We start from the raw sequence: 26,187 nt of genomic DNA, 5'->3' as shown, positions 1-26,187 counted from the left end.
TCCAGTGGATATTGAACAGCAAAGAAATGCACAAACCCTGCTCCTTTCCCTAGAATATAAATGAATATTAATGTAAAGCTTCATTCCAGAAAACTACTTTTTAAATACACTCTTAAAAAATGGAATGTTAAGCTTACTGCGACAGCTCTGCGAGAGCAGCTGCAAAACCCCCTCCCATAGGCAAAGACAATGTGAAACAAGCTGCCGACCTGATGCATCTTCTATAGGAAGCGTGTCTTATAGAAGTGCCTGCAACACTAACTGCAAGCTCAAAACGCAACTGTGCCAGTGTACTTCAGCCAGCTTCTAAAAGCCACAGTCAAACCCTTCCAACACTTACACTATTGAACAGCAACGCAAAGCAACTCACATCATTCTCTGGCCCTTTATCAAGACCTTTACTAGAGATACAAAGGAAGGAAAGGAAGAAAACAGCGTGGCCAGATCTTTTCGGCCAAGAAATTTGTGTTTCTCTAGACAAAAGGGTTACAAGAAATGGTCCAACGTCTGCCACACGCTTCTCTAAAACTGTCCAGCTGCCGCCTAGTAAGGCAAGTCATAACTGGAAGGAAAAGATGAGCTCCCTTTGGCCCACAGAGCTGTCAGTAAAAGAAAATGGAAAAGTTGCATCAGTTAATCTACAGAGCAGAAAGAAGCCAGAGAAGGGGCGGAGGGTCCACAAAGCACAGCCCTGCCAACTTTAACTTTTCCCTGCTTTCACAACACTGTGTTCTCCAGGGTTTTTACTAGAATAACTCATTTCAGATGAAGAACTGTATTTGAGCATTTTATGGTCACACCTGCACACCCACCTGGGGGGTCCATTTCCTGCCTGACTGTATACAAGCACTATGTGGCTCTGCACTTTTTATTGCTCTACAGACAGTATTTTTACACCGTGAAATGAGAAGCACAAAATTATTTTTAAAATAATAATAATAAATTAAAAAAATAAAAAATCTAAAAGCTTCATATTACCTTAAATAGCAGCAGTTCAGGAAATTTCTTTGATTTACAGTTAGGTAGCAAGAGAAAAGTGGAGGGGATGCACAACAGGGCCACTGCCTCTGCCCAGCAAGCACCTCCACGATGCAGGAAGGAGCCTGCCCACTTCTGGATGGAGCAGGATTCTGTCTTATGACTGGGATTCTTTTACATTCTCATAATGGAAGGTGGGATTTTCCATGGACAGGAATGCGTGAAACAGCTCAGCTGCTGGAAACAAGTGACTGGAAGGATGAGCACTTCGCAGCAATGGAGACCCCCACTCCCTTCACCCTGATGTCAACAGATGGTAACTGCAGTCCCATCAATGCCGTACAACTGCACTTACCCTCAAAGCAGCTGCACTATTGCTGCCTCTCTTTTTCAATCATGATTTCTTAATTCTCTACTTAAAATAATACAAGGCCTAAAATAGCCTTTTAAAAATGCCAAATATGCATAGCAAACATAGTTGGCTCCTACATTTCATTTTAACTACAATGAATGAGGAAATGGGGCTGATCTGCAACAAATAGCAAGAAAGTCCATGTTAGCACGTTCCCTCTCCTGTTCAAATTTTGTAGGGGAAGGATTTTAGAGATGTAAGGAGTTGGTAAGTGATATTCACTATAGTCACAGAACCAGAATTTTGGCAAGAACAATAAATTACGAGTGATCTCCCCACTTCAGTGATCAGGAATCAGTCTGACTAAAAATACTTTGGCTCAAAATCTGGGCATTAATCAGCCACACTTTGGTACCTTTGCAAAGTAAGACAGCTTTTATTATCATTTTTTATTAAGATGGAGGCTTCTTTTAACAGCAGGCGGAAAAGCCTTGTATGTCAAGCTGGTAACTGAGACCCAGTTCATATTGTTTTGAGCAGAAACACACACAGTCTCTCTTTATTCCGACCCTCCAGCATTGCTCTGTGCCACGAACAACTTCTCAGCCAAAAAGTTAAATATTTCCACATCCACAGCTGCGCAGTTTCCTTTCTGGATGGCCCACAAAGAGGTTCACAGAGTAAAAAGCCATTCTATGTGCCAGAGGAAGAGAAAGGTGAGCCCTCCCTTCAGCCGTTCTACGCAAGATTAAATAAAAGTTCGGTGCTATGCAAACCAAGATGGTTATTTTAAAACACGGGGGTATGCCACTGCACAGTGGAAAAAGCCACGCCGTCCTTTGTATATTCAGTAGAAGCCCAATGATTATTCCAGGCCGTGGCATTTTTACACTACACATTCCTGGAGCGAGTTCTTTTGGAAGGCAGAAAGTTGCCATTTCTTTCCTCAAGAAAAGCGATGCTTCCCTTAGCTGAACCACTGGATGACTGCAATAAAACACCCCGGGTGTGGTGGTAAGCCGCCTCATCAGCACCGCTCCTACAAATGAATGAAGTCAGTGCGTCCCAGCAGAGATTGGGTGTGACCAGATCGGACATCGTCATCATATCCTGTTGTGAACCCACTCCTAATGATTAAATATAAGGCATAAAAAGGGGTCAGGGAGGTTTAAGTGCTGCTGAACTTTGCCAGAGCTCCGCACGTACTGTACGGAGGGCAGGAAGCAAAGGAAGCGGCAGAGGTTCATCTGCATGCCTGCGTGTGCCTGACCATGTTAAATACTTCTTATAGAATCCCTTCTGAATCAAAAACATGCAGAATTTTTTCCCCTTCTGCTCCTCTTTGTCAAGAGAGATTAGTATAAGGTCTTCGATGAGACAATGCAAGAGATACTGGACTTCCACACGGTATAAATGACATGAGAGGGAGGAGAGCAAGTGATAAACATGACAAACTATTCTAAACCCTCCTGCAGTTAAAGCAGTGCTTCATTTAGTTCATTTTAATATTGAAGATGAGGACAGTGACCAATTCTAGTTCAGCTTTTTCTGCTGAAGCAAAAAGAGGTTTGAAGTTTGTCACTGTTTGTATGGAATGTACCAAGACTGAGTTCCAAACATGCAGGAGCATAACCAAAAACCCCACATCTATTGGAATGGGGGCCTTGGCTTCTTACAGTGGTGTTATGGTTATGGTGTTTCATTTGAAAAGTTCTCTTTCCAAGAAAACAAAAGCACATTTCAGTACCTTCAGAACTGACCCACAGTGGAATTATCTGCCCTGCTGCACATCTCACTTCAAGAATCCAGGGTCAAAATTCAAACAATTTACCCATATTTACAGAGAGAACAGAAAGAGGAGCCCCACAAGAGCGTGAGTGATTTAAAATTCAGGGCTGCTTCACAACAGATATTCTTAGCCTACATGTTCTTTTTCAGCATCATAACAACTTTCAGATGTTTACTCTCAAGTCAATGGAATAGTGTCAATTTTTGAGGAGCTCCTTAGAGCCGTAATTATCTTTCAAACCAAATGATCGCATCATTTTCTTCTGTTCTCTGGGGAATTAATAAAGCACATGGTTTGTTGCTCATGCAGCTAGGAGACTTGGAAGCGACAACCATCAATCCAGACAGAAACCCACAACCCTCTTAATGCAAACCAACAGATGCTGGAATACATACAGGGCTCTGAATACCAAACAGTTCTGCTTCCTGGCATCCAGATTTCTTTCTTGCAACAGAAAAAAGGAATGTTGATGACACTATTCTAGATGGGCACAGGAACCACTTTCCCAGCAGAGCAGCATGCCCTCCTGCTGCGCTCCCACTGCTGCCAGCAATGCCCAGCTCAGCTCCTTAGGAGGAATGCTCCTTTCCAGGTTCATCTTAAAAGATCTGAATTTCACTAAAGACAAAATCTGGGTCATTTTTTAAAGCCATTCAGCTTTCTCAAACACAGTCCATTATTTAATTCAAAAAACTTTCCAGAAGTTAATTTTTAAATCATGAGGCATTATATTAAGGCAAGAAATATCATTTTATCTCACAGTCTGAGAGAAACACAGCTTTGGCTACACATATGCATATATACATACGCACATGTATGGATGGGGTTTTTTTGGTGTTCTTTTGTTTTTGCTAATCCTAGTTAAAAAGACTAGAAGGGAGACAAAGAAATCCATGCGCTGTGACTCTTAAGGCACAGTGCCCCCCCTTGCTTTATTGTGCCACAAGAACACTGCGATTGCTTCCTCCCCCCTCCTCATCAGGGACTGATTTATTTAGCTGATGAATAGCTGTGCATGCAAGAATTTGAGACCTCAGTTATTTCTGTCTCAAATAGTCGCTATGCTTGTAATTATTTCAAAGGAATAATAATTACTTTCACTCGATCTATTTGAAGATATAAAAAACCAGCATCAATTTTCAAACTCCATTCCAACACAACTTAGAAAGTCATAAAGGATTAAAAAAATAGTCAAGCTTGTAAAATATTAAACATTCACAGAGAATGCGTAGAAGCCTATGGGGTCTGTTCCTAAAATATAAGCCTGGTAAATTTATGATACTGCTTCTACATCACATGATCCCCTTTTTTGGAAGCAAGAGATGGAACTGCCCAAGTTAGCCTTGCAGAAACGTGACCACAACAAACTGAAACCTATAATTCTATCTGCAAAAATAGGCTGTGTACTGAGATGAACAGACTCCACTGTAATTCCTGGGGAAGCAAGCACTTTTCCTAATATTTCTGCACGCAGTAGCATCACTTACTGAGACTGAGATCAGCTGTAATGACTTGGAAAATACAGTGAACAAATGCACTGAAACAACTTAAATTGGTGCAAGGCAGCCCAAACTGCTGAATAACTTTCATGTTTTTCCATTTTGCAGACATAGCACTGGATTTTTCACCCTCCCCAAACTAATAATTGACTGAGAAAAAATTATAAGCAGCACGGCCCCAAGCTCTGGGCTTATTTTTGCAAAGCGACACTGAAAGTTCATAGTTGTCATATTTTTTGATATATTAATATGACAACCCTGGCAACTGCTCATAAAATTGGACTGCCACTATAAAATTGTCCGTGAATCTTTAAAGTCACTTGCATATACCAAGAGGACCAAATTTAATCTCTTTATTGCTATATCCCCTGTAGAGCTGTTGCTTTAAGCACTGATGATGCTTGCTGAGCAGGTAGCTATTAAGTGTTTCTTTTCATTGTACCCAGACAGTGTGTGGCCTCAGGCCATATATGTTGCATGCTATGCACATTCTGTTCTCAATATAGAACTGTTTTCCTTCTGGGATGTTCTGGTATAATTAACTTCATATGAATGCACTGCTAACATTAGCATTTATCATTATGACACCCCTAGGAGTTACAATCTCTCCATCTTAGTCTGATTTTGCAGATAGGAACCCAAAGCTTCACGTGCCTCCTAGAACCCAACTCCTTGGGGATCTTGGCAGTTTGTAGCCCGTGCAAGTTGCAGTGCAAACCATGTGAATCTGACAGCACTCAGAGCTACAAGTCCCAAGCACACAACATCCCAAAAAACAAGACTACAACCACTACAGGATGAACTAAAAACAGCTTTCACAGCTCTTTTCTGTCTTTCACTTTCTTCCCATAGTGCTCCCTAACTGCACTGAGAAAATGCTTCTGCTCTCGTTTCTGGAGCTGGCCAGATCCAAAGCCCAAGTGAATGGCCCAAGAGAAGCGTCCCCCCCGCCATGATGCACACAGTGCTGCCCAGGGGCACAGCCCTGCAGGGTGGGGTGAAGCATTCAGAAACTGTGCTGCTCACTGCAGGGATTAGAAACACGGCCAAATTTAGGAGGACAAATAAAGCCCAGCACAAAAGTCAACCTGCTATCCCATTTCAAGTCCTTGGTGTACTCTCCCCGATCTTTAAGTTTCCCTTAAGCAAGACAGTAATCCCCAATATCAATCTGTTTTCACCTAACCAGGCAAAATCCCCCAGCACAAAGCAGACTGCTTGACCCAAATGGCTGGTGTCACAGAATTAAAAAGTGAGGTCTTATAATGGAAATGTTGCGGATAATTGTGATTAAGGCAACTTGTTGCTGCAACCTGTAATTTAAACCACAAAATACAGTGCTGTACTGCACAAGGGAGGCTCAGGGCACAGCTTGACTAAAGCCTGATCCCAACAACAGTGGGAGCTACAGACAATGTGGTGCAGCACTCTTTGTTGCTCAATGTACAGCATTCCGTAGAACAGCTAGACTAAATATATTCAATTTGGGTTTCAGATATTCAATACGTTCCTGGCAGCTACTTTCCTATGTACTAAAAGAGCTACTACTCCAGTTCCAGTTGTAATTCAAAAAAGTAGTTCTCTAGAACACTATCATGGCACGATACCAGTGCTTTCAAAAACTGTGAATCATTTGAAATGCCTACACTGTGTTGAATTCAGGATTTAGCTACTACTACTTCTCTGTTCAATGATCTGCATAGTTGTGCTTCAAAAAATACCTCTATTTTATTTCAGACAGGAATATTATTTCCCCCTATTGCGGAAGACATTTCTATTAAAAATACAGTTTCAAGCTGCCTTCCATTTGATGAAATAAGCAATTGTGCATCAGTAAAAACGCTCTTCCTCTTGGAAAAGAATTGGGAAGAAATTAAAATCACTGCATTTAAAGTGGCAAGAAAACCCATTGGTATGCTGAAGGGCAGCTCGCTCTCACCTCACATAAATTGGGTCCAGGAAGAGTTGTACCTCTATTCCAATAGAAGTAACACTATTTCCATATAACCAGGTTTCTTGCATCTAAAACAGTAACCAGTCTCAAGGCTGACCTGGAATTAGTAATTCACAGGCAGACTGCACATTGAAATGCCTTCTCAACATGAAGTCATCAAGCTGAAATACTGATGACCTCATAGAAACAGTGATGTTCACAACACAGAGCACAGGGCAGGCATTGATGAATCCAACTGCTGCAGAAGATAACGAATGCTGCATTAACTGTGATCATTATCAAGTGCTTAGAAACCGTTGGGTTGCCCATATTCTTAGTTTAGGTAGTATTAGATAGGCAACTCCTCGCAGCATTAACTGGTAGTGGAAGCCAGTGTCTGACACAGATACATATATAGAAAGCATCAGCTTTTTTATCCAGCTATGCGGCAGTGGAATATTAGAGATGAGCCTCAGCTCATTAGACTGTGCTATAAACACATTTCCAGCAGTCTATACACTGTACCAAAATAAACACAGGCATTAAAACCAGTTCTGTATTTTTAAAGGAGCCCAAAAAGGACACTCAAATGGGTTTACACCCAACACGATTCTTCTCATTATACAAGCAGGAGATCTGTGAACTTGTCTATATTAAGACGAAACAACATATTTCATGCGCAGATGAACAAATGTCTCTCCTGGATACGCGTCCTGTGTCCTTGTTTAACACCAGCCCAACCTCCTGCAATCACTGCTCATGGTTTTATGACTTCTTCCTTCATATATTTCCTATATAGTCAATAGTCAGATTTAAAACAAGTAAATCCTGACGGGCTTTGGAGCTGTATGATCTCTGCATACCCCTTCCAGTGAAAACCAGCGGAGTAATTATCATTAAAGAGATGCTCAGAGCAAGCCTGCAAATGCCTTTCTTCAGTACTAGTTTTCTCTTGGTACCACAGTAAACCACAATAAGTAAGGGTAAACTGTCTACAATAAGCATTCCAACTTGTGTCTACAAGCAGACCGTGTTTTACAGCTAAGCGTGCCCACTGATACCCACTCCTGTGCTGAACATCCACACCAGAAGGCTCTGGGCAGTCTCTTGGCATCAGACAAAAATTACCAAGAAGACTTGCTCGCATATCTCTACCAGGAATACAGAAATCACTTACAACTTCATCACGGGGGGAGACCAGCCAAGGGGAAAACAGTTAAAGTACAGTTTGGCATAATCTCTGCTCTGGGAAGAAGCAAAGCTGGCAGGCTGGGACACAGAATGGACAAGTGCCACCTCTGCTCTGGCAGGGTGAAACACACCGCTGTCACACCTACCCAGATGGGAGTCCAACAGTGTCAGCTCCTGACAGGTACAGCATGAGCAAAGGGAATTATGATGGAGTGCCTCAGGGCAGGAAAAAGAAAACAAAATCCCCACAAAATAAGCTGAAGCTTTAGGATTTCTGCTCCAGAAACTCAATTTTTCACAGACTTTTTCAGCTACCCAGTGTTCCTGACATTAACTGATTACTCCTCCTCCTTGTCCGGTCCTCCATCTCTCCAACAGCAGGTTAGAGCTGCCAAAGCAACTCAAACACACCCCCAGAAAATGTGTCAATTATCTCACATGTTGTCCCTCCACCTACAGGGACTGCACTGCATGCAGCCTCCAGCTTTCAGCTCTGCTCCCAGGGGGCAGAGATGTTCTCCGGGAGGTTTGTTCCACAGGGTTGAGCCTCATAACCAAAACCCAGCATTCAGCTAAGAAGGGAGAACAGCCATCTTGTTGGCTTGTCCCTGAAGGAAACAGTCAGCTTGGATGCCAGCAGCCCCCAGCCCACGGCACAACAGCAACTCAGCAACATGGAGGATATTTGAGTCACATCTGAAGAAGTCACGTTTACATGACTCACTGAATCACAGTGGAAGTTCTGAGGAACTTCAGAGAGCTGTGAGCCATCATTGCACACTCACATCAGACAATTGCTCTGGAGGGGGTGTTGTTAAGAGCTACTATATATATAAAAAAAGGTTAATTTACAGAAAGAATTAAGAAAATTTGTTTTCCTCCTTGTTTGACTGACCTGGATGGCTCCACTGAGGATGAAGGTCAGAAGAGCTTTGTTTTGTTCTGCCACTCCCATTGCCTCACTGTCTCCTTCTGCATATAAAAATTCTTACAACAAATAGAACTGCATTACCTACAGCTAACTTCACATCCCTTGTGCTCTTCTCCACAAAGGGCTCCCATAAACTACCAACTCTATAGGAAACACTTAAACCTAAGCAGAGGTGCAGTTCTCAGACTGCTGTCATCACCAGCTCTGACCCTTCACGCTTTCATCTTGCCATGTACATCCCTTGCAGTGCCATAATGAAGGCCAGGATGGAGCAGTAACACGCAGAGCACTGAGGAATCAAGCTCCAAAGCTTGGTGCTTAAAAACAACAAAAAGAGGATGATGATCTCACCTGAAGTTAGCCAGGCAGATTCTAGTAACCCTCACAAGATCTATAAAGAACTGCAGGCTAATGTGTTTCCTTAAATACCAGGGAAACCTCACAGAAAGCAGCCTTACAGAAAAAAAAAGCAGCTAAAAATAAAGTGCAATTGTTTTTTTCTGGCTTTAAATTCATTCAGACACTGCTCTTCAAAAGAATTCGGGAAAAAAAAACAACAAAACTTAAGGATTTGAGAAGAAAAAAGCCAGCAATAACTGGAATTTGTTATGAAGATTATTTACAGCATTTCAAAGCATCAAGGACTGTAAAATGAACAAAAGTGACAAAAAAAGTAACATCGCTGTATTCAAGTGCCATACTCCTATGAGAATACAGAACAGCATCATCTGTTGCAATGCACTGTTTGAGCTGATCATGTCTTGTCCTTGGCACTCTGCTGACACACTTAAAGCTTTAATTAAAAAAAGAATCAAGTCAACGCTACAAACTGCACAGACTCGTGCCCTGCAGTCTCTTCTGACCACTGACTTGTGGAGCTGGGGCTCAGCCAACTGCCATTGAATCTCAGCAGAGTTTCCAGCAAACTGTCATTGCAGCGGGTGCAGCTCCTGACGGGGTGACCATCCACAGCAAGGGGAGCAATGCTGAACTGACACCTAACAAGTCTGCTCCAGGGTGCCTGCATTCTGGAGTAAGTCCTGACAGTCACAAAGTCCAAACTGAACACTGAGGATTGAAGAGGAGCATCTAAAGATCCATACACTGGAAGAGTGGATGAGAGTATGTCCAGACATCTGTTGATAGCACACCGTGCAGATAATATAGCAGTGTTGTATAATATATTCCATCCTAAATCACTTTGCTAAATTAACTATTGGACTGAAGTCTTCCAGTTAGCTCTCTCCTCCAAGCAAAATGTTCCTTTCCCTTTAAGCTCTTAAACACAACGATTCAGTTATTTCCAAGAGCAAAGTTCAAAAATCTTATTTTCTGTCAAAAAGTTCATCATCCTGTTACAGAACAGGATCCGGACCTTGGGCGAGGGAGTTCAGTCCTCCTGCAGAAGGGTAAACCCAGGAGGTGGACACAGCTGAAGTAATGCAGCCAGCTGGGACAATCAACAGCCCTCTCAGAGATTTAAACCAAGCATGCAGCCATGTGAATATCCAGGACTAATCACTTTGCAGTGAGATTTTAAGTGGCACGTCAGAAGATCAGAAGCAAGTTTTAATCCCACCTTTTTAATTCTTTTAATATACCTTCACTGAGTTTCTGAATAGGAATGGTAAGAAAGAGTGAGAAGGGACATCAAGGGAGAAATATGAATTAGAAGCAGACTGTGTAGTTAACTATCTCAGTATAAAATGTCTTTATTATGTTATAAAAATCCTGGTACATCACGACTAGTTCCAGAGAAATGTCTTTCAAAATATGAGGCCAAACTGGGACTAAAAGACAGAACGTACATTAAAACCTTACGTTTTCTAACTGAAGCGTTGGCAGGACTCACAAGCCCAGAGAATCAATGCTTCATCAGACATGCAGGAATCCACACATCGTACATGCACAGTGCACTGTTCTGGAGACTTATTACAACATACACCATGGTCAAAGCAGCACGACAGGACAGTAATTCTATAGGAACCAAGAAGAAAGCTGGCAAAATGAGATGCTTTTTTACAAGCCAAGTTGATCTACATGAAAACATCTTTTCCTCATTTCCAAAGCAGTTAAAACATGAAAAATAAATAACATCACTCTGAATGAAGCAAACAAAAGAACAAGCACATTCATCACTAAAGAAAAAAAGGAAAAACAAAAAGCGTCATTCCACTGAACAGGGCTCCACTGCAGTCAAGGACAATTACTTGGCAAACTGATAGACCTCTCTATCTCTATTTGTTCTGTTCACCAGAACAAATTCCACTTTCTTTTCTGGATCAAGAGAATTCAGACTAAGAATACAGAACTTGGTAGGGAGGAAGAAACAAGCCTTGGTCAGCCCCTCTGGATAGATTCGATGCAGAAGAGTTCGTTGCATCAACCCACACAATCCATCCCAGCTCAACAGACAGGATCAGATGTTTAATTGTATCTTATAACCCTGAATCATTTACTCTTATAATAAGGTTAAAATTCAAGGGTCATGGCAGCTACAACAGCCGTGTAGTTTGGACCCAGATATCACAGGGATAAAAAAAATCTAAAGATAATGACAGATGAAGAAAACGTGGGTAGGACCTCCTTGAGTAGTGCTCAATGGCCCAAAATTCACACCCCGACATCCTCTGAGGGATGAATTAAAAACACCACCACAAACACCCAGCTAGTAAATGGAGAGACAATAGCTCGCTCAAAAGCCCATTTCTCATTTTACCAGATATGAATTATAGATCAAACACAGCAGGCCAGAAAAGAAATCATTAATTTTTCAGTTCTTGAACCAGATTTAGCTCTATCCCGCCAGCTTTCAGAACACAGGGCATGAAATACTTTTTGGCAAAAGGAATTACCGGTGTGGAATGACATGCAAATAAAATTTTAAGCATGACAATTGTAACCATTGAGCTTTTACAGACAGCCAACAAGCTGAACGCCCACACCTACCTCCACCTCCTGCCCTGCAGCCCAGCAGCTGCTGGCAAACCCTGCTACAGCAGAGCTCCATCACAGCGTGGGCTGGCTGCTGAGCAAGCGACCTATGGAGAAAGCTAAGTTTGCAAAATGAGACCCCACTCATGAGAAAATAAATAAAAATTGAAAAGGAGCTTATACACAATTAAAAGAATCCCAAATAAATTTTGATACCAAGGAAAGGAAATGTTTTTCCAGAAGAAAAAACCTGCCTCCCACCAAGAGTAGCTACAGAAGTTTGAAGCTGAACCTTTCTATTTCCAAGCATTTCTGTGATTGATCAGAATTGAAATTAAAACGATACTTGTTTATAAAAACATCCAGGCATTCTGCATTCCCTTACGTTGTGTTGATACAGATATTACATTGGATTATTTCCCTGAAGACATGAAAGAGAGCTAATGTAAATGCCAATTTAGTTTCGAGAATCTTGGGAGAGTAAGGCTTTGTCTGACTTTATTTGCGAAAGCCCTTATATATATATATTATATATATAAATATATATATATAACAAAGTTTGCTTTGTTAGGCTCCAACTTAACACATTAATTTGTTCATTTAAGAGCATCCTGCTATTAATTCAGTCTGAGTCTGTAGCCAGGTTTCCTGGAGAGCAGTCACTTCAGAATGGCACACGTGGACCTTCTCAAGGCACTCAGTGACTGGTCAGCTTCTATGAGCTCTTCCCTTCACAAAACAATGCCATCACCTTATATGCAGCTTGACAAAAATCACCATTCCTCATATTCCCATCTTAATGCTGCTGCCTTGCTCCACACAACTTGCTATCCCATTGCCAAAGGGGCAGTACTTCCAAACTATGTGACTTTATACAAGATGTAGGTGTTCAGCTTCAGATCTAAAACTCAAGGGTTCTGGTGCTCTGCACATGGCTCTGCTGCCCCTTCTAACTGGAAGGTATCGAAACACAGCAGCGTGTTTATGAAAGATACTTTATAATGATTTCACATTTGAGGACAACAAATTCTGCACTTACAGGTTCACAAACAGAAAACCATGGTAACCACTGCAATATCCGTGTTCCTGTACTGTTGATGCTGTAATATCCACGTACCCACCACTGCCTGCGTAACAGGCCGAGAGCTCAGAAGTTTGAGAATTTTGGACACACAAAATTGGAACGTAAAATAAGTAACAGTCAAACAATACTAGTCCAAGCTGAAGGGAGGGCTCCCAAGGACAAGCCCTGAACACCTCCTCCCAGGCCTTTTTCTTCTTGTGTTTTGAAGAGCAGCAGCCCTCAGCTTACCCTGCTCCCAGCCAAGTAAGCTCCCAGACCACCTGAACAATTCTGTAGTGCCGGCTTCTATTTATAAGAGGATACACACGAGGCATATTTGGATAAACACGGGCAGCAATTAAAATAGCATCTCAAAAAGGATTTCAAAGAAAAATTAGAAAACCTGTTTGTGTATTCACGTACAAAGGCTGAAAGGCCCACCCTGGTCTAACAGAGGCAGCCTCTCATCCCTGTTTCCATACACCCACATCCTCCACCTCTGCTCACTAGGAAAAACAGACAGGATGTTGCTACTGGCGTAAGTCACACACTGACTACAGCACTGGGCATCCTGTGCACAGGAGCAGCCTTCCTGCATTGCCCAGTTGGGCTTCAAAGCTCCACCTGCATTTAGCATTCAAATGGCACCATGGCGGCTGCAGGCAGAGCAGAGCAGAGCGTTGCCCCGCTGCAGGCACAGCCACGTACTGAGATGGAGCTCCTCTGTCTCCCAAGCTACAAGAGGAGAGAATATTCCTGCCGAACATAAACATCATTTTTTCTTCCCTCGAGGCTCAAATTTTATTAGCTTCCAAAAGCGTCCTGTATTGTCAGCTCTGCTGCTCCCCATGGAAGCAAAGATAACAGACTCTCCCAGCTATGGCCAGAAAACCCAGCTCTCCTCCAGCATTAGGAATGATTTTAAAAGACTTTTCACACTTCAGTTAAATGCATTTTCCTGTTGAAACTGCCTGCTTTTCGTGTTTGTTTGGTTTTAAATCTTTCATGACAGGTTTTAGATATGATATAGAATAAAATTGTATACCAAGATTAAATCGCCACAGTCTAAAAGGCCTTGTTTTTGGCATAGCAAGAATAAACATCTTTTCAGCAGCTGACAAACATGGCAGCTGAGACAACTCAGGGCAGTCGGTAGAGCTCGACCTTCCAAAGTTAAAATACCTCAGGAAGCTGAAACTTCTCCTTAGTTTTACACTTGTAAAAAATACCTGGCTCTTCTCCACTGCAAATTACCAGACCCGAATCAGTGCTTGTGTCAGTGGGAGCTCAGTGCTGACTTTCATCTAATTAAACTAATGCACACCTTTGGACACTCCTTTCCTCTCTCCATTGCCATCTTCATGTCTCGGCGCACGCCCTGCGTGAAGCTGCTCCCCACCAGCGCCAGCAAAGCCTCGGTTTAAAGTAATAATAATAATCAGAAATAGTTTGAGGCTTCGAGCAGCGGGGTGTGGTTTAGTAAGAAAGTCCATCAGAGCACCAGCTGTGCGTGTCTGAGGCCCCCTGTGATTACGTCTCATTATGACTTCTAAGCAAAGTTCAGGTCTCATCTTCAGAACTGGCTGAATGAGTGTTCACTCGGTGGTGCCCTGACCCAGAAAATGCCCCATTCTGCCATGCTGGTGAAGAACCCAGCACACAGCAGCACAGCTCCCATCACATCAAAGTACTGCAGCCCGCTCTGTATTATAGACACTGTGTTGCTGCCATGCTTCCAAGACGCCCAGCTGGCTGCTTGCTGCAGAAAAGTCACAGCGTGGCCATTACCAGAAATTCACACTCTACTGTATTCAGCAAAAGACTGAAGAACTTTGTTTTCTTTATTTTCATGACTGAAATAAGGCAGTTTTTCCATGAAGCCTTAGGCACCTATACACACAGGTATTGCAGCTGAGCTAAAACAGAGATTGCTGGCAATAGAAACAACAGCAAGTAGCACAGTTTGAACAAGGGCAGAGCACCAGCAGCTGAGCACCATCATTCATCAGGTGAAGTTTAGCTTTGCAGCACACTGCTCACCAACAGCTGTGTTGCAATCTCTACTAATAATGCAGTTATACAACCTAACATTGGAAAGCAAAGCTGGAAAGCTGACCAGATTTGGGTTCTGTGGATGACCACACTCATGCTTACATCACAGCAGCCAGCAGCCCAAGGCAGAACAGCCCAGAATGGTTTACACTGTTATCCTTAATGAAAATACAAAGGAAAAAAAGGCCTTAGAAGAAATAAGCGCAATGTGCTGCAGCTGAATCACTCTGGATTCTGGTTACATTAAGCAGAATCGTTCTTCCTTCATTATGCCATTTGATTCGTTCCTGTAAGTAAATTAACCTAATTATTATATATAGCACTATTTATACATTCATTCGCAATGCTTACAGTTAATGCACATTTACTCCCTAACTGTGACAAACCAGACCACCTACTCACACAGCTCTGTTATGATTAGAGGAACGCACACCGGGAGCTGAGGGCCCACAGCACACCGCTCTCACACGCCTTTCCAGGCAGCCCCGTGACAGCAAAGCAGCTCAGTTCCCCCCCACAGAACCAGGAGGAATAACACAGGGATACAGCAAATGCTAAACAGTCAGCCAAGGAAAAAGAACAGGGAAGTATCTCTCATGGAACCTTCCCAAATTAATGCATGAATACCACTGATAGACACCACCATCAGTGCACACAACATATTCCAGACACCCTTCAGGTGCCATTATTTAGCAAAGTTCTTTGGACCACAGCTAAAAACAAAGATCACGCTGCCTAAAAGCCACCCCCGGCACCTCAGAGAGCTTCCTGTGCAGCAGAAGGCCCTTATGGTGCATGGCTGAGCACACGGGCTGACAATGCTGAGGTCAGAGCCATTCCAAAGTGCTACCAAGGAACACGAGCAGTGCCCAGAAGCGCTGTGTCCTTCCACTAAGCACTTACACACAGATAAGGGCCTCAACAGGCAGAGCAGCCCCGGAACTGGACAACACAAACAACAAATGAACAGAAACTCAAGTAAATCATCACCTGGTCAAGTTCCCGTGCTGTGAGCAGCACACAGGCCTGTGTGAGCAGCAGAGCTGGAAGCGGCAGCAGGCAGCACCTCCTCTGCTGCACCAGTGCTGTGTGCTCCATGCTGGCACCCAGGGAAGGGCACAGCCTGCATGGCCTGAAGTAACGGGTCACAACAAAAGGAAAAACCCACCTGGAAGACACTCCCAGCACACACAGTGTGTGCTCTGCTCCCAGAACTGCTCAGGATAAAAACAACATCAAATCTGTGCAGATCCATCCAAGTATTTCTGAATGGACAGGACTTCAGACACCGCCTGACAGCAGTTGCTCAGTTAAGTGTTATTTCCATCGCAGACACAGCTTGGCAGCAGCACGTAGCGTGTGCCTGGGATGGTCTCCGACACAGCTCTAACACTGCGAGATGCACAGGCCAAGTTACAATATGGAGAGATCCTAAAAATATCTCGTTTCGCATGTAATTATTCACTGCTAACAGAGGGCGGATTTAAGTTTGGGATTCGGTAACAGGCTACAAACTCTTGCTCCGTGCAGTGACTGTTCCTGGCAGGGCCATCACCATGGTGCCCTGCTGCCATGGGCAGGATGTCACAACCAGGGGCTGCACGTCCAGAGCATCACATGGAAGCGACCTGCAGCTCCCGAGACGAGCTCAGCTCACCCAGCTCTGCAGCTGCAGGAAGATGCCGGCATTAAGATCCTTTTTTTGACCGTGAAACCACGTGAACACAATAAATGCAGCACGGTGTGAGCCGAGTTCATGGCAACTCGTGTGCTGTGTGTGCTGTGTGTGCCCGCCAGGCCCAGCCATGACGAGGAGCCCAATGACGAAGGATGGGTTCACACGCCTGTCAGACCTTCGTGCTGCACCGGAGCGATACCCTGCAGGGATCGAGCAGCCCCTTGGCATGGAAGGCATTAAAGCCAGAATCACGTCACAATAAGCCCGGAGCGCTGCTCGGTGTCAAACGCCGCTGATTTAAGGAACCGTTCGGCAAAACGACATCTGCAATTGGCACGGAACGCTGAGATACAGCGGCACAGCAGCCGTGAAACACCAGAAATACATCACGGAGCAACTTACAGAGCTTCAAAACGCGCAACCAACGCGGAGCCCCCGGCCCCCAAAGCTCACAGCGCACAGCTCGAACAGCACGAACCGCCCGAACCGGGCCGGACCAGCGCCCCAAAGCCGCCCCAAAGCACCGCGCTGTGCCAGGAGGGGACGTGGGAGCGACGGGAAACGGGGGCAACCAAAAGTTTCGCCCCCAGCCCCGCTCCTTCCTCCGGCTGATCTCTGCACTCCGGGGCTGGTTACATAAAACAACGCACCGAGCGGGGGGCACCGCGCAGTGCTATACACGGCCGGGGGGGAGAAAGGGACCGGGGGGAGCGGGGCCGGGCAGCCCCCAACGGCGGTACTTACGTGAACACGAAAAATAAAGTCGTGGAACCCACTAACAAGGCGGCCGCTGTGGAGACCGGGATGTATTTGGTCGGTTTAAACCTCTTGCCGGTGCTGCCGGGCATCCTGTGTCTTACACATCACTGAGTGGGGCCGAGCCGGGAGGAGCGGCCGGGAGGGACGCGGTGCACGGCGGGGAACGGGCGGCAGCGGGGAGGGCCGGGCCCAGGCTGACCTACGGCACAGGAAATCCCACCCCCGGCGCGGCCCACCCGGCGGATGTCGGCCGCCCCTTCAGGCGGGGCCGCTCCGTGTTGTTGCGGGGCCGCTCCCTGTTACCGGGGCGGCGCTGCCCCCCGGAGCTCCCACACAACGGCCGCACTCTCGGGGCGGTGCTGGCGTTCGGCTGCGGGATGAGCCGCCACCACGAGCTGCTCCCAGCGGTACCGGGAGGAGCGGAGCGCTGCGGCCATGGCCGTGACTGGAACGGAACGGGAAGAGATCGGGAAGGAAAAATAAATGAGGGTTCTCAGCGTTGCGGAGTTGGCAGCAAAATCGAAAGCGTCGGGCTGGACGTGTGGGGAAGAGCGAGCGGCAGCACGAAGGGGTGGGATACGGGACAGCTGCGCTCTGCAACCGGTATCACCAAAGATGCTGACAGCAGTAGTGAAGCTCTGGGTTATTCCCCTTCCTTCTATTTTGAAAGCAAGAGTAATTTTAGCCAAGTCCAATTTGGGGGAGCTTTGCACCCAGCAGGACGTTGGGAACCAGCTGTTGGGTGAGAAAACCAGAACATTCCTCAGCCAAACGCCATCCAGAGGAACGACTGCACCCAGGGCCCTCATCACTTGGCTCCTGGAAATGCAGACTTTGAATGAGCAGCGTTAGCAATCCATGAACTGGAAACATGAACCAATTAACCTAAACAGGAAGGGAAATGCTTTGAAATCAATTAAACATGCACAAGGGCGGGGGAAAGAGAAAGAAGGTAATAGTTACACAGGCTTGGTCAGTATCGAGACAAACATTAAGATGAGAACACTCAGAATATTAAGCCCAGCGATGTTTCCTCCCATCTTCTGCAGGTCAGTGGAAGCGAATCCCCCCGTTGCTGCCCTCAGCCCCATCCCCAGCAGCTCTTTAAATAAAAAGCAAATCCTTTAAATGAAAATTTACATTTATTTTGAAATTTTAAAATGTCATTTCTATCAATTCAGACACAGTTCGACATTATCAGATCAGAGAATTTACAGTGACTCATGGATAACGATTTGGCTTTCACATTCAAATGCTACGTACTTCAAAAGAGCTTCGCTTTGTTATTTCCAAACCAGAAACGCTGAAGAACACTGTTTTGCCTTTTGACCATCTTTGTTAATTACAGACCTTCGATAGCTGCTGTACTTGAAGGGGAACACGTACGACACTAAAGGAATTACTTGGTTGGAATGAAGTGAGTACCGTAGTTACAGTTCCACATTTAGGACTAGTGGTTCATGGCAGCATCAACAGGCAGCACTAAGCAGAAATGCAAGTTGTTCTTTTCTGAACGTATGTTCTCCTGGGGTAGATTGCAGAGCCCGATCTACTTAGAAAGCCTTTGTATGAACAGAGGTCTCACTACCCAATATTAACACCATACAAAGTTTAGCAAGTTTTGTTCAGTTTTCATACTTTTGAGAATAGTAACATAGAATTCCATTGCTATCTAACACTGACCTTGTATTAGTGGTTAACAACAAAATTCAATTCATCTACCCGACTTAAATTGTGTTGATTTTATCACTTTATATATATTTTCTCCTACTCTCTAGCAGTAATTTGAAACCAGGCAAGCAATTAATGCTTGCAGGAAAGAGATCTGATCGACTCACCCATTAATGGTGAGAATCGTGCCCCTTCAGTGTGTACAACATGATCAACTGACCTAGGAGAATAACTCAGCTTCTCCCTTCAGGAGGGCCAGGCTCCCAGCACGCACCCTGAGAGCTCCACACCTCTCCAATTCTTAAAAGCAATATTAAGTTCCAAGGCCCTGAAAAAAACACAAAGGCTTATACATTTTAGAGTGTAACTGTTAGAATGTGCTGACTGCTGGTACTCCAACAATTAAGACTCATTTGCGTACATCTTAATATAAGAGACCAATACCACCTTCAGTCAGCAAGAAGCACATTGTGGAAGATCTGGGACCACAGCTACAACTTTATGCTACACTCAAGTGTTTCTAACATTAATGACTTCCATAAGCGGTAGAGCTGAGATTTTGTTTTCTAAAAGGAAAATACTACTCAGGTCTCGTGTAATGTTTCCTCCCCACGTTTATTTTCCCTGTCCAATGGAACACCATTAATAGTGCACCAGGGTGCTCTACTGCCCAGTGTCACAAACCTGCCGCATTCCAAGACTCACAGGTGTGTTTCCTGCTCAGGAACAAAGAGCAGAGAAGAATGTGAAAGGATTGCTGGGTTAGTGTCAGAAGACACGCCTGCCATCCTAACCTTCCCTGTTCGTAAAGTCTGTTAGTCTAGTTAGCCTGCGTAGGACGATACGCATCTCAACACCCATTGAAACAATTGTATTCATAAGCCTCTAAAGTATATAGAAAACTCAGTTCTATCCTCTGATGCTGTTTCAAGTTTGTTTTATTCACTCTTTTGGATGACCATAAATACGTGTTTCCACTATGGAAAAGAAAGTTAGCACAGTACATTGTCATGACTGGGGAATGGATTCTCTGAAGACATCTTCAAAAGGGCAAAAGCTTAGAAAAAACAACCTGAACAGTGAATTCAGTTCCTTAGAAAGTCCCTTGTAAAAATAAAAAAAAGAAAAAAATATAAAGAAAAACTGCAAGGCCCAGGATGATTTATTGCTTCTCTTCGTTTTCCTTGGTCTCTTTCTTCTCAGCTTCTTTGCTCTCTTCCTTTACAGAAAGCTCTTCTAGTTTTTCAGCAACTTTATCGGCACTATCGTTTTTGTCTGTGCCTGCTAAGAGATTGATGAGGGGAAAAGAAACGTTACACACAGGAAGTAGCCAGTTTTACTGCAATGGAGGAACAGTAACATGGAAGGTGAAGAGAATGGGGCAGAGAGACAGCCTGTATTTAGAGTAAGAGCAAGAGCAAGAGCAAAAGAAACTCGCCACTGAGCACTGGGGTGATTCACTGTCTTTTTTGCCAATTCCACTGTCAGAATTCAAGAAATACCACCTGAGTATTTTAATCACTAAATGAGTGTCCAATATAGTGACAGCAAAACACAGCACTTGGTCAGCTTTAGTGTTACTGGTAACAGAGTCCATACAATGTCCAGTCAAGGGAATCTCCCAAGTCTGCAGCTTCTTGTCTACCTCAAATGAGAACCACCCCCTTCCCGAGACTCCACCTCCCCAGTCTGAAACTGGGACAGACACGAAGTTCCTAAGAGTGAAGGATTCTGATCTGAATCTCAATAGCACTGATCACCAAATACTTGTAACCTGTACTTTAGGAAGATGGAAGTGTTTATTTCACAAGATATGCTATCTTGTAACAGACAATTGTACATACAATGCATTAAGATATTCAATAAAGGCCCGTGAGGAAATGCTACCACTTTAAATACAGAAGGAACAATTGAATGTTCTATTTCCATGCTTATGTACTTGTGGAATGTGGGATGGGGAACTGGAAGGAGGAAATATCACTGTGGTTAGAGTGCTCGCAGTTCACTCGTGTGCTATAAACTGAAAGCACTTCTGCAGCAGCTCCAAAAAAGAGAAAAGGAAAGCAATGTCCCAATAGCAATTGTAACAGCCTTCCACAAGAAAGAAGGCAACTCATCACGCCTGTGAGTGATTACTCTTGCAGACAGAAAAAGCACCTGAACTGAAGGCGGCAGTTCGGTACAGAGTGAGTCTGCTCAAGCACAGAGATACACTGGGGGCTAAAACCACTCAAACAGAAGAGGCACAACGTTTATGACTTAACTCTTACCTTTTTTTGCTCTCTTGTCTACTTCAATTCTGCATTCTTCAAACTTTGCCTTGAATTTCTGTGCATCTGTTCCAGTAAAGACAGAATATTTTTTCATTAACTTTGTCTCCTTCCAACACTGACTGTTTCTCAATTATCTTCCCTCAAAAATCAGACATTGTATAAAAAAACTTGTAGGTACTTATAATGTCATCAAATTTAAGATCAAATGAAAAGCTCTAGAAAGTTTTTCAGCCACTTCTTTGTGCAGATCTTCAGCAGCAAGTCTAAGAAAGCCTCTTCACACCTTCAAAATACTTCAAATAAGACTCCAGAAGGAACTACACCGAGGTCAGTACAACTCCTAGCTGTCCCTGCCCCACAAAAATAAGAATACACCAGTATCCTAATATTACCATGCACAGAAGACTGAAGATTAGCTATGAACTACTGTCCTTCTCCACTGCAATACACCCCAGAAGAACTCACAACCATACTACAACTTTGGGTCTCAGCATCAAATGCTGAATATAAACATTGAATACTGTACTAGTGATACAAAGACTGGAATTCAAGTTAATCTTGACTACAATAGCAAAGGAAATTTGATTGTTCTTATGTTTTGCCCTAAGTTGCCATAAACAGTGTTTATACACAGTTAATACAAGCAACAATAGATTGCCAGACTCATCAGTCAAGGTACTTCTTAGCACTATAGCCATACACACAGCACCTGGTACACCAGCTCGGTATGACTGACCACACGAGGTCACTGTTGCCCTACAGGAAATTCAGAGGCCACTGTGAACTAGTTCAAGAAATACCAACTCCTTTTCAAGCATCCCAGAAAACACACCTGAAGGGCTGACTCACATCTGCTCACCTGCCACCTGCTTAGTCAGCATTACGTTTGCATGAAAAAAATTAAGTTTAAAAGGTTCCAAGAGCATAAAGCTCTGTAAATATTACTGAGGACCTGGCTGTCATACCGTACATCAACACATAGTAAAATACGTCTCCAACTTCTCTCAGCGAAAGCAGCAATGAGCTAATGCTACTAGGCAGCAGCAAGGAAGCATATGTAACAGTGGTTTGCGGTATAGAGTATAATACAACAAGTTCAGCAGCTGTCCACTCACTTTCCGCGTTTAAAAACCGGATTGCCAGCAGCTCAGGCTTGGGGCACTCATCTGCGAAGTCAGCATGAGTGTTCCAGACCCATGCCCTGTCGCTTCCAGCATTGGGCCTCAGCTCCATTAAGGGTGTGACTGAAAAGCAAGCATGAAAAGAGGTACAGAGCACAGTAATATATGTTGTCCACACCAGCCTTCATAAATCTGAAGGATTTGTTGCTTACATAATGCATTTTATAGAGAATTACTTATGGATAAATAAAAAAACACCAGCAGTATCCTTTGCACCCTCCAATACAATGACACAATGCCATTCCTGTACAAAAGACTGCTAGATTCACTACGGTGCATCTTAATTCTGTTCCAAAACAAATGACTTCTATACTTACCCCAAGAGATGCAGGCATTAAGCACAATCCTAAGGAGCAGTCAAATGGTTTAGGAAGAAAAGGCACTCAGAGGGGAAAAGAACATTGTTTTGCACTCTGCAAATATGGTATACTACAAGAAAAACTATTATTCCTACACTTAGTTCTCTAACCCAACTGACTGGGGGAGTTTCAACGTTACTGCTCACACACTCAGCCCTCACAGAGTTCAGACACGTACATTCCTTGCTTCTCCCTGTCCAAATCCTGGCTCTTGTGCTTAGTTCAGGAGAAATCTAAAGACAGCCAACTCACTTCCTTGCATGTATTTAAATATATTTAGAGATGGAATTATGCTGTTTCATTTAATGCTCTTAAGAATGAAAAAGGGTCCTTCTGTCTGCCTGCCCATCACCAGAAATTCAGGGAAAAAAAATGTATACTGCAAAAAGTCTTTCCAGGACAAACATCAATTTAAGTGGACATTTCCCTAAAGAAAAGGCTGATTACTGTTACTGGTTGGTGACTGTGCTACTTTTGCATTTGTCTTTGACCTTCTGCAAAGGTTTGCCCATAGAAAAATAAACATCATTGCTTCTGTTCTCAGATTTGCATTGTTACTTTAAGCAATTATTTCAAACTACTTGAATGTAGCTTAACCTCAAAGATACTAAATGCTCTATCAATAACAAAGTATTACCAAGGCTACAAAGTAGACTAATTTGGTAATAGTTTCTCATTCTTTTATGAAAAAGTCAGCAAACATTCTTTATAATAAACAGTACTAAGGCCCACATTGTGACCATTAAAGAACAAAGCACTGGGATCAATGACACTGTGTTTGTCCATCCCAGTTACATTTCAAAGTGTCTTCAAACATCAGCACTCTTTGAAACAAAGAACTTCCAGATTCAGTGCTGCAGGTTATCATCAAAACTACAGCCTCCTTCCATCCATAAAGATGAGAACTCATGTTTTGATACATGGCTTTTGTGGACAGAGCAAGAAATGACAGCATTTATAGTCTCCTGTAAGTTGGACACTTGCTTTAAGAGGCAGCATCTCTCTACCTACACTGCTAAAAGCCACCGGGCTCTTGAGTTTCAATGTATAAAGCTCCATCAAGCTTACTTAAAAAACAAACCACACACACACACAAAACAGTAGCAAGTATAGTAACACATAACATACTGTAATGGTTTGCGCAGATTTTTAGAGTTTTATCCCTCCTCATGAGGAGGCGAATTGTTCCCTTCTCCTTGTGCTTTAGGAGTTTTACATCACCAGTTCCTCGTTCTTTCCATTCTGGAAGCTCATTCTCAGATGCAAATCGGAACAGCTTTGCTCGCCTTAAAGAAGGAAGAACGTGAGAAGTTAGCCTGTATGTAACAGCTTACTGAAACAACACATCCACCTGTATGGTACAGCAGATGTTTTTAAGCCACGCAAGAAAGAGAAAATGTTTTGAAAGAACCTTGGGTGGTTCTGTGAAGTGCCAGGAGTTGGACTCCATGAGCCCTGTGTGTCCCCGCCAGCTTGGGCTACTCCGTGTGATTCCAAATAGATCTTTGTCTGGAATGTGCCTAGATCCTATGCTGGTCTTCCATACCTTTTGCACTATAAGTTTTAGACCAGTATCACATACCTTCAAAACTTTATTTATTATCCAAGTTAATGTTTTCTTTTGGGATAAAAGAGTCAATACTAAAACCAGATTCATGACACCATCTCCTTCATGCTATTCCAGACCTTCATCAGTTCCTTGGGGACAGTGCTGTCAGACCTCCCCAACTCAACCTCTGCCATTAAAGTAAATAGCAGTGAACTTACACTGCCACTTCATACAGAGATTCCTAACAAGTCATCCAACTTTCTCGTAACACATTAAAGCTTGAGTACAATAAGCAGCCAGATAATGCGTACAAGTGTTCTACTTACATCTTGAAGAGCTCTTCCTCATCCTCTTCCAGAGTCTTTATTTCCTGCTCTGGAAGGGAAACTATGGGCTCAAACTGAGGATCGTGGTTGGAATCATCTGCATTTTCAGTAGAGGTATCGTGCTCCTCATGTGCTTCCTGGACAGGGGAAAACAAAAAAGAAAGCTAAACATGCTGCACACTTACATTCACAACTACTCAGCAACTGGATCTCAGCAACTGAAATATGTGTTAAAATTAACCAATATTCACAGGTGAAAATTAATTGCTTTATGTCGATGTGCAGTTAGACTAAGAAAGAAGCAGCCTCATGCTGGTTTTGTTCTACTGTCCTGGCCTTTGGCTGCTGAAAAGTCATTTCCCCATCATTTTTCCAGTATATGCACTTAATGCTACTAACAACCTATTGTTAATGGGGGGGAAAAACATCACTAAAGAAACCACCTCCACCAGCCCAAGTCCATCCAGACAGGCAACAGAAGTTCATTGTTCTCATCCTACGTGTCAGAACTCCCCACAGCCGCAGAGATTTCTGAAGCACAGTCAAAACACTCGCGAAGTGACTGAAGTTTTTTTCCTCCAACACAACGCTCTTTGAGGAGCCTTGTTTTTCATTGAGGGTAAATGGCCAACATGAGGCTTCCTATGCAGTTGCTCGGGGTCTGCCCGCACAATTGCTGGGCTCAGGAAGTCTGCAGGGGCAGCTGGTGAGGAGGGCACGGCACCATGACTACATGGCACGGTACCACGACTACATGGCACGGTACCATGACTACAGGGCACACGGCTGTGCTGGTAGGGGCGCTCAGTGAGGAGCCTTCAAGGGAAGCGCTCCGCAAACTCAGCGAGGCCACAAACATGGATCTCGGGGGGACAGAACCGGTTCGTGCCTTTTTGTTGCCGCAGCCGGGACAACACAAAGGCGGATCACACACACACACACACACACGGGGCCTGCATTGCGCTCAGTGCGGAACGGAGACAAGACGGGAAAGAACGGGGCAAAAACTTTCGGTTATCGGCGATCGCTGCGGGGCACGAGCGGCCCCGGCGGATCGGAACGTTCAGATTGAACGGAGCCGCCATACAGCGTCGGGATATAACGAGATAACGACGAGATAACGAGAGATAACGAGATAACGAGAGGAGCGGAGCGGCCCCGCAGCCCCGCCCCCGGCACACCGGGCCCCGCCGCCACGTGCAGAGCGGGCAGGGCGGTATCGCGACAGGCGACACGTGGGGCCCTGCGGGAAGGAACGAGGAGTGAGCGGGAACGGCAACAACAGCCAGAAACGGCCCCGGGGAGCGGAACGGAGCGGAGAGGAACGGAACGGAATAGAGCGGAACGGAGCGGAGCGGCTCCTGCTGCTCCCCATGGCAGCGCTGCCCCAGCCGCCCTCGCGCAGCTCGGCCCACAACCGGGCCTGGGCCGCGGCCTCGGCCCCGCGCGGCCCCCACCCGCTTCCGTTACCGCCATCCCCCACCCCGGCCCGCTCCCCCGCCGCCTTCCCCCCCTTATTTCCCTCCCCCCGTTCCCATTCCCCACCTTATTATCCGCCATCCTCCCGTTCTCTCCCGCTGTCTCAGCTCTTCCTGCCGCGTTCCCGCCCCTCCCGCCTTTACCTCATTCCCGCAGCCCGCGCCGCCGCAAGGCACGATGGGAAACGGCC

General features: G+C 44.5%; 2 protein-coding genes and 1 non-coding gene across 4 annotated transcripts in view; all 3 read right to left on the bottom strand.

Moving 5' to 3' along the window:
- ZDHHC8 (zinc finger DHHC-type palmitoyltransferase 8) overlaps positions 1-18,174 on the bottom strand; it is a 67,058-nt gene extending 48,884 nt beyond the window's left edge. For both annotated transcript variants that reach the window (XM_015877580.2, XM_015877584.2), the window contains exon 1: positions 17,145-18,174. In XM_015877580.2, coding sequence (XP_015733066.1) covers positions 17,145-17,248 — 104 coding nt within the window. In that variant the 5' untranslated portion in view covers positions 17,249-18,174. The remainder of the gene's footprint in view (positions 1-17,144) is intronic.
- A 108-nt stretch (positions 18,175-18,282) lies between these two features.
- RANBP1 (RAN binding protein 1) lies at positions 18,283-26,186 on the bottom strand. The gene is made up of 6 exons (XM_015877589.2): positions 26,064-26,186; positions 24,519-24,655; positions 23,772-23,929; positions 22,219-22,347; positions 21,101-21,166; positions 18,283-20,114 (listed from the first exon to the last, which is right to left on the bottom strand). The coding sequence occupies exons 1-6, from the start codon at positions 26,076-26,078 to the stop codon at positions 19,993-19,995; spliced, it is 627 nt and encodes a 208-aa protein (XP_015733075.1). The 5' UTR covers positions 26,079-26,186; the 3' UTR covers positions 18,283-19,992.
- LOC116654136 lies at positions 20,893-21,026 on the bottom strand. The gene has a single exon (XR_004309081.1). It is a non-coding gene; the product is annotated as a small nucleolar RNA SNORA77 (small nucleolar RNA).
- Position 26,187: the final 1 nt, after the last annotated feature.

Source organism: Coturnix japonica, chromosome 15 (assembly GCF_001577835.2).
Source record: "Coturnix japonica isolate 7356 chromosome 15, Coturnix japonica 2.1, whole genome shotgun sequence".
Classification (NCBI taxonomy): Eukaryota; Metazoa; Chordata; class Aves; order Galliformes; family Phasianidae; genus Coturnix; species Coturnix japonica.
Note: the sequence above shows the minus strand (reverse complement) of the source record. Positions and strands in the feature narration are given on the sequence as shown.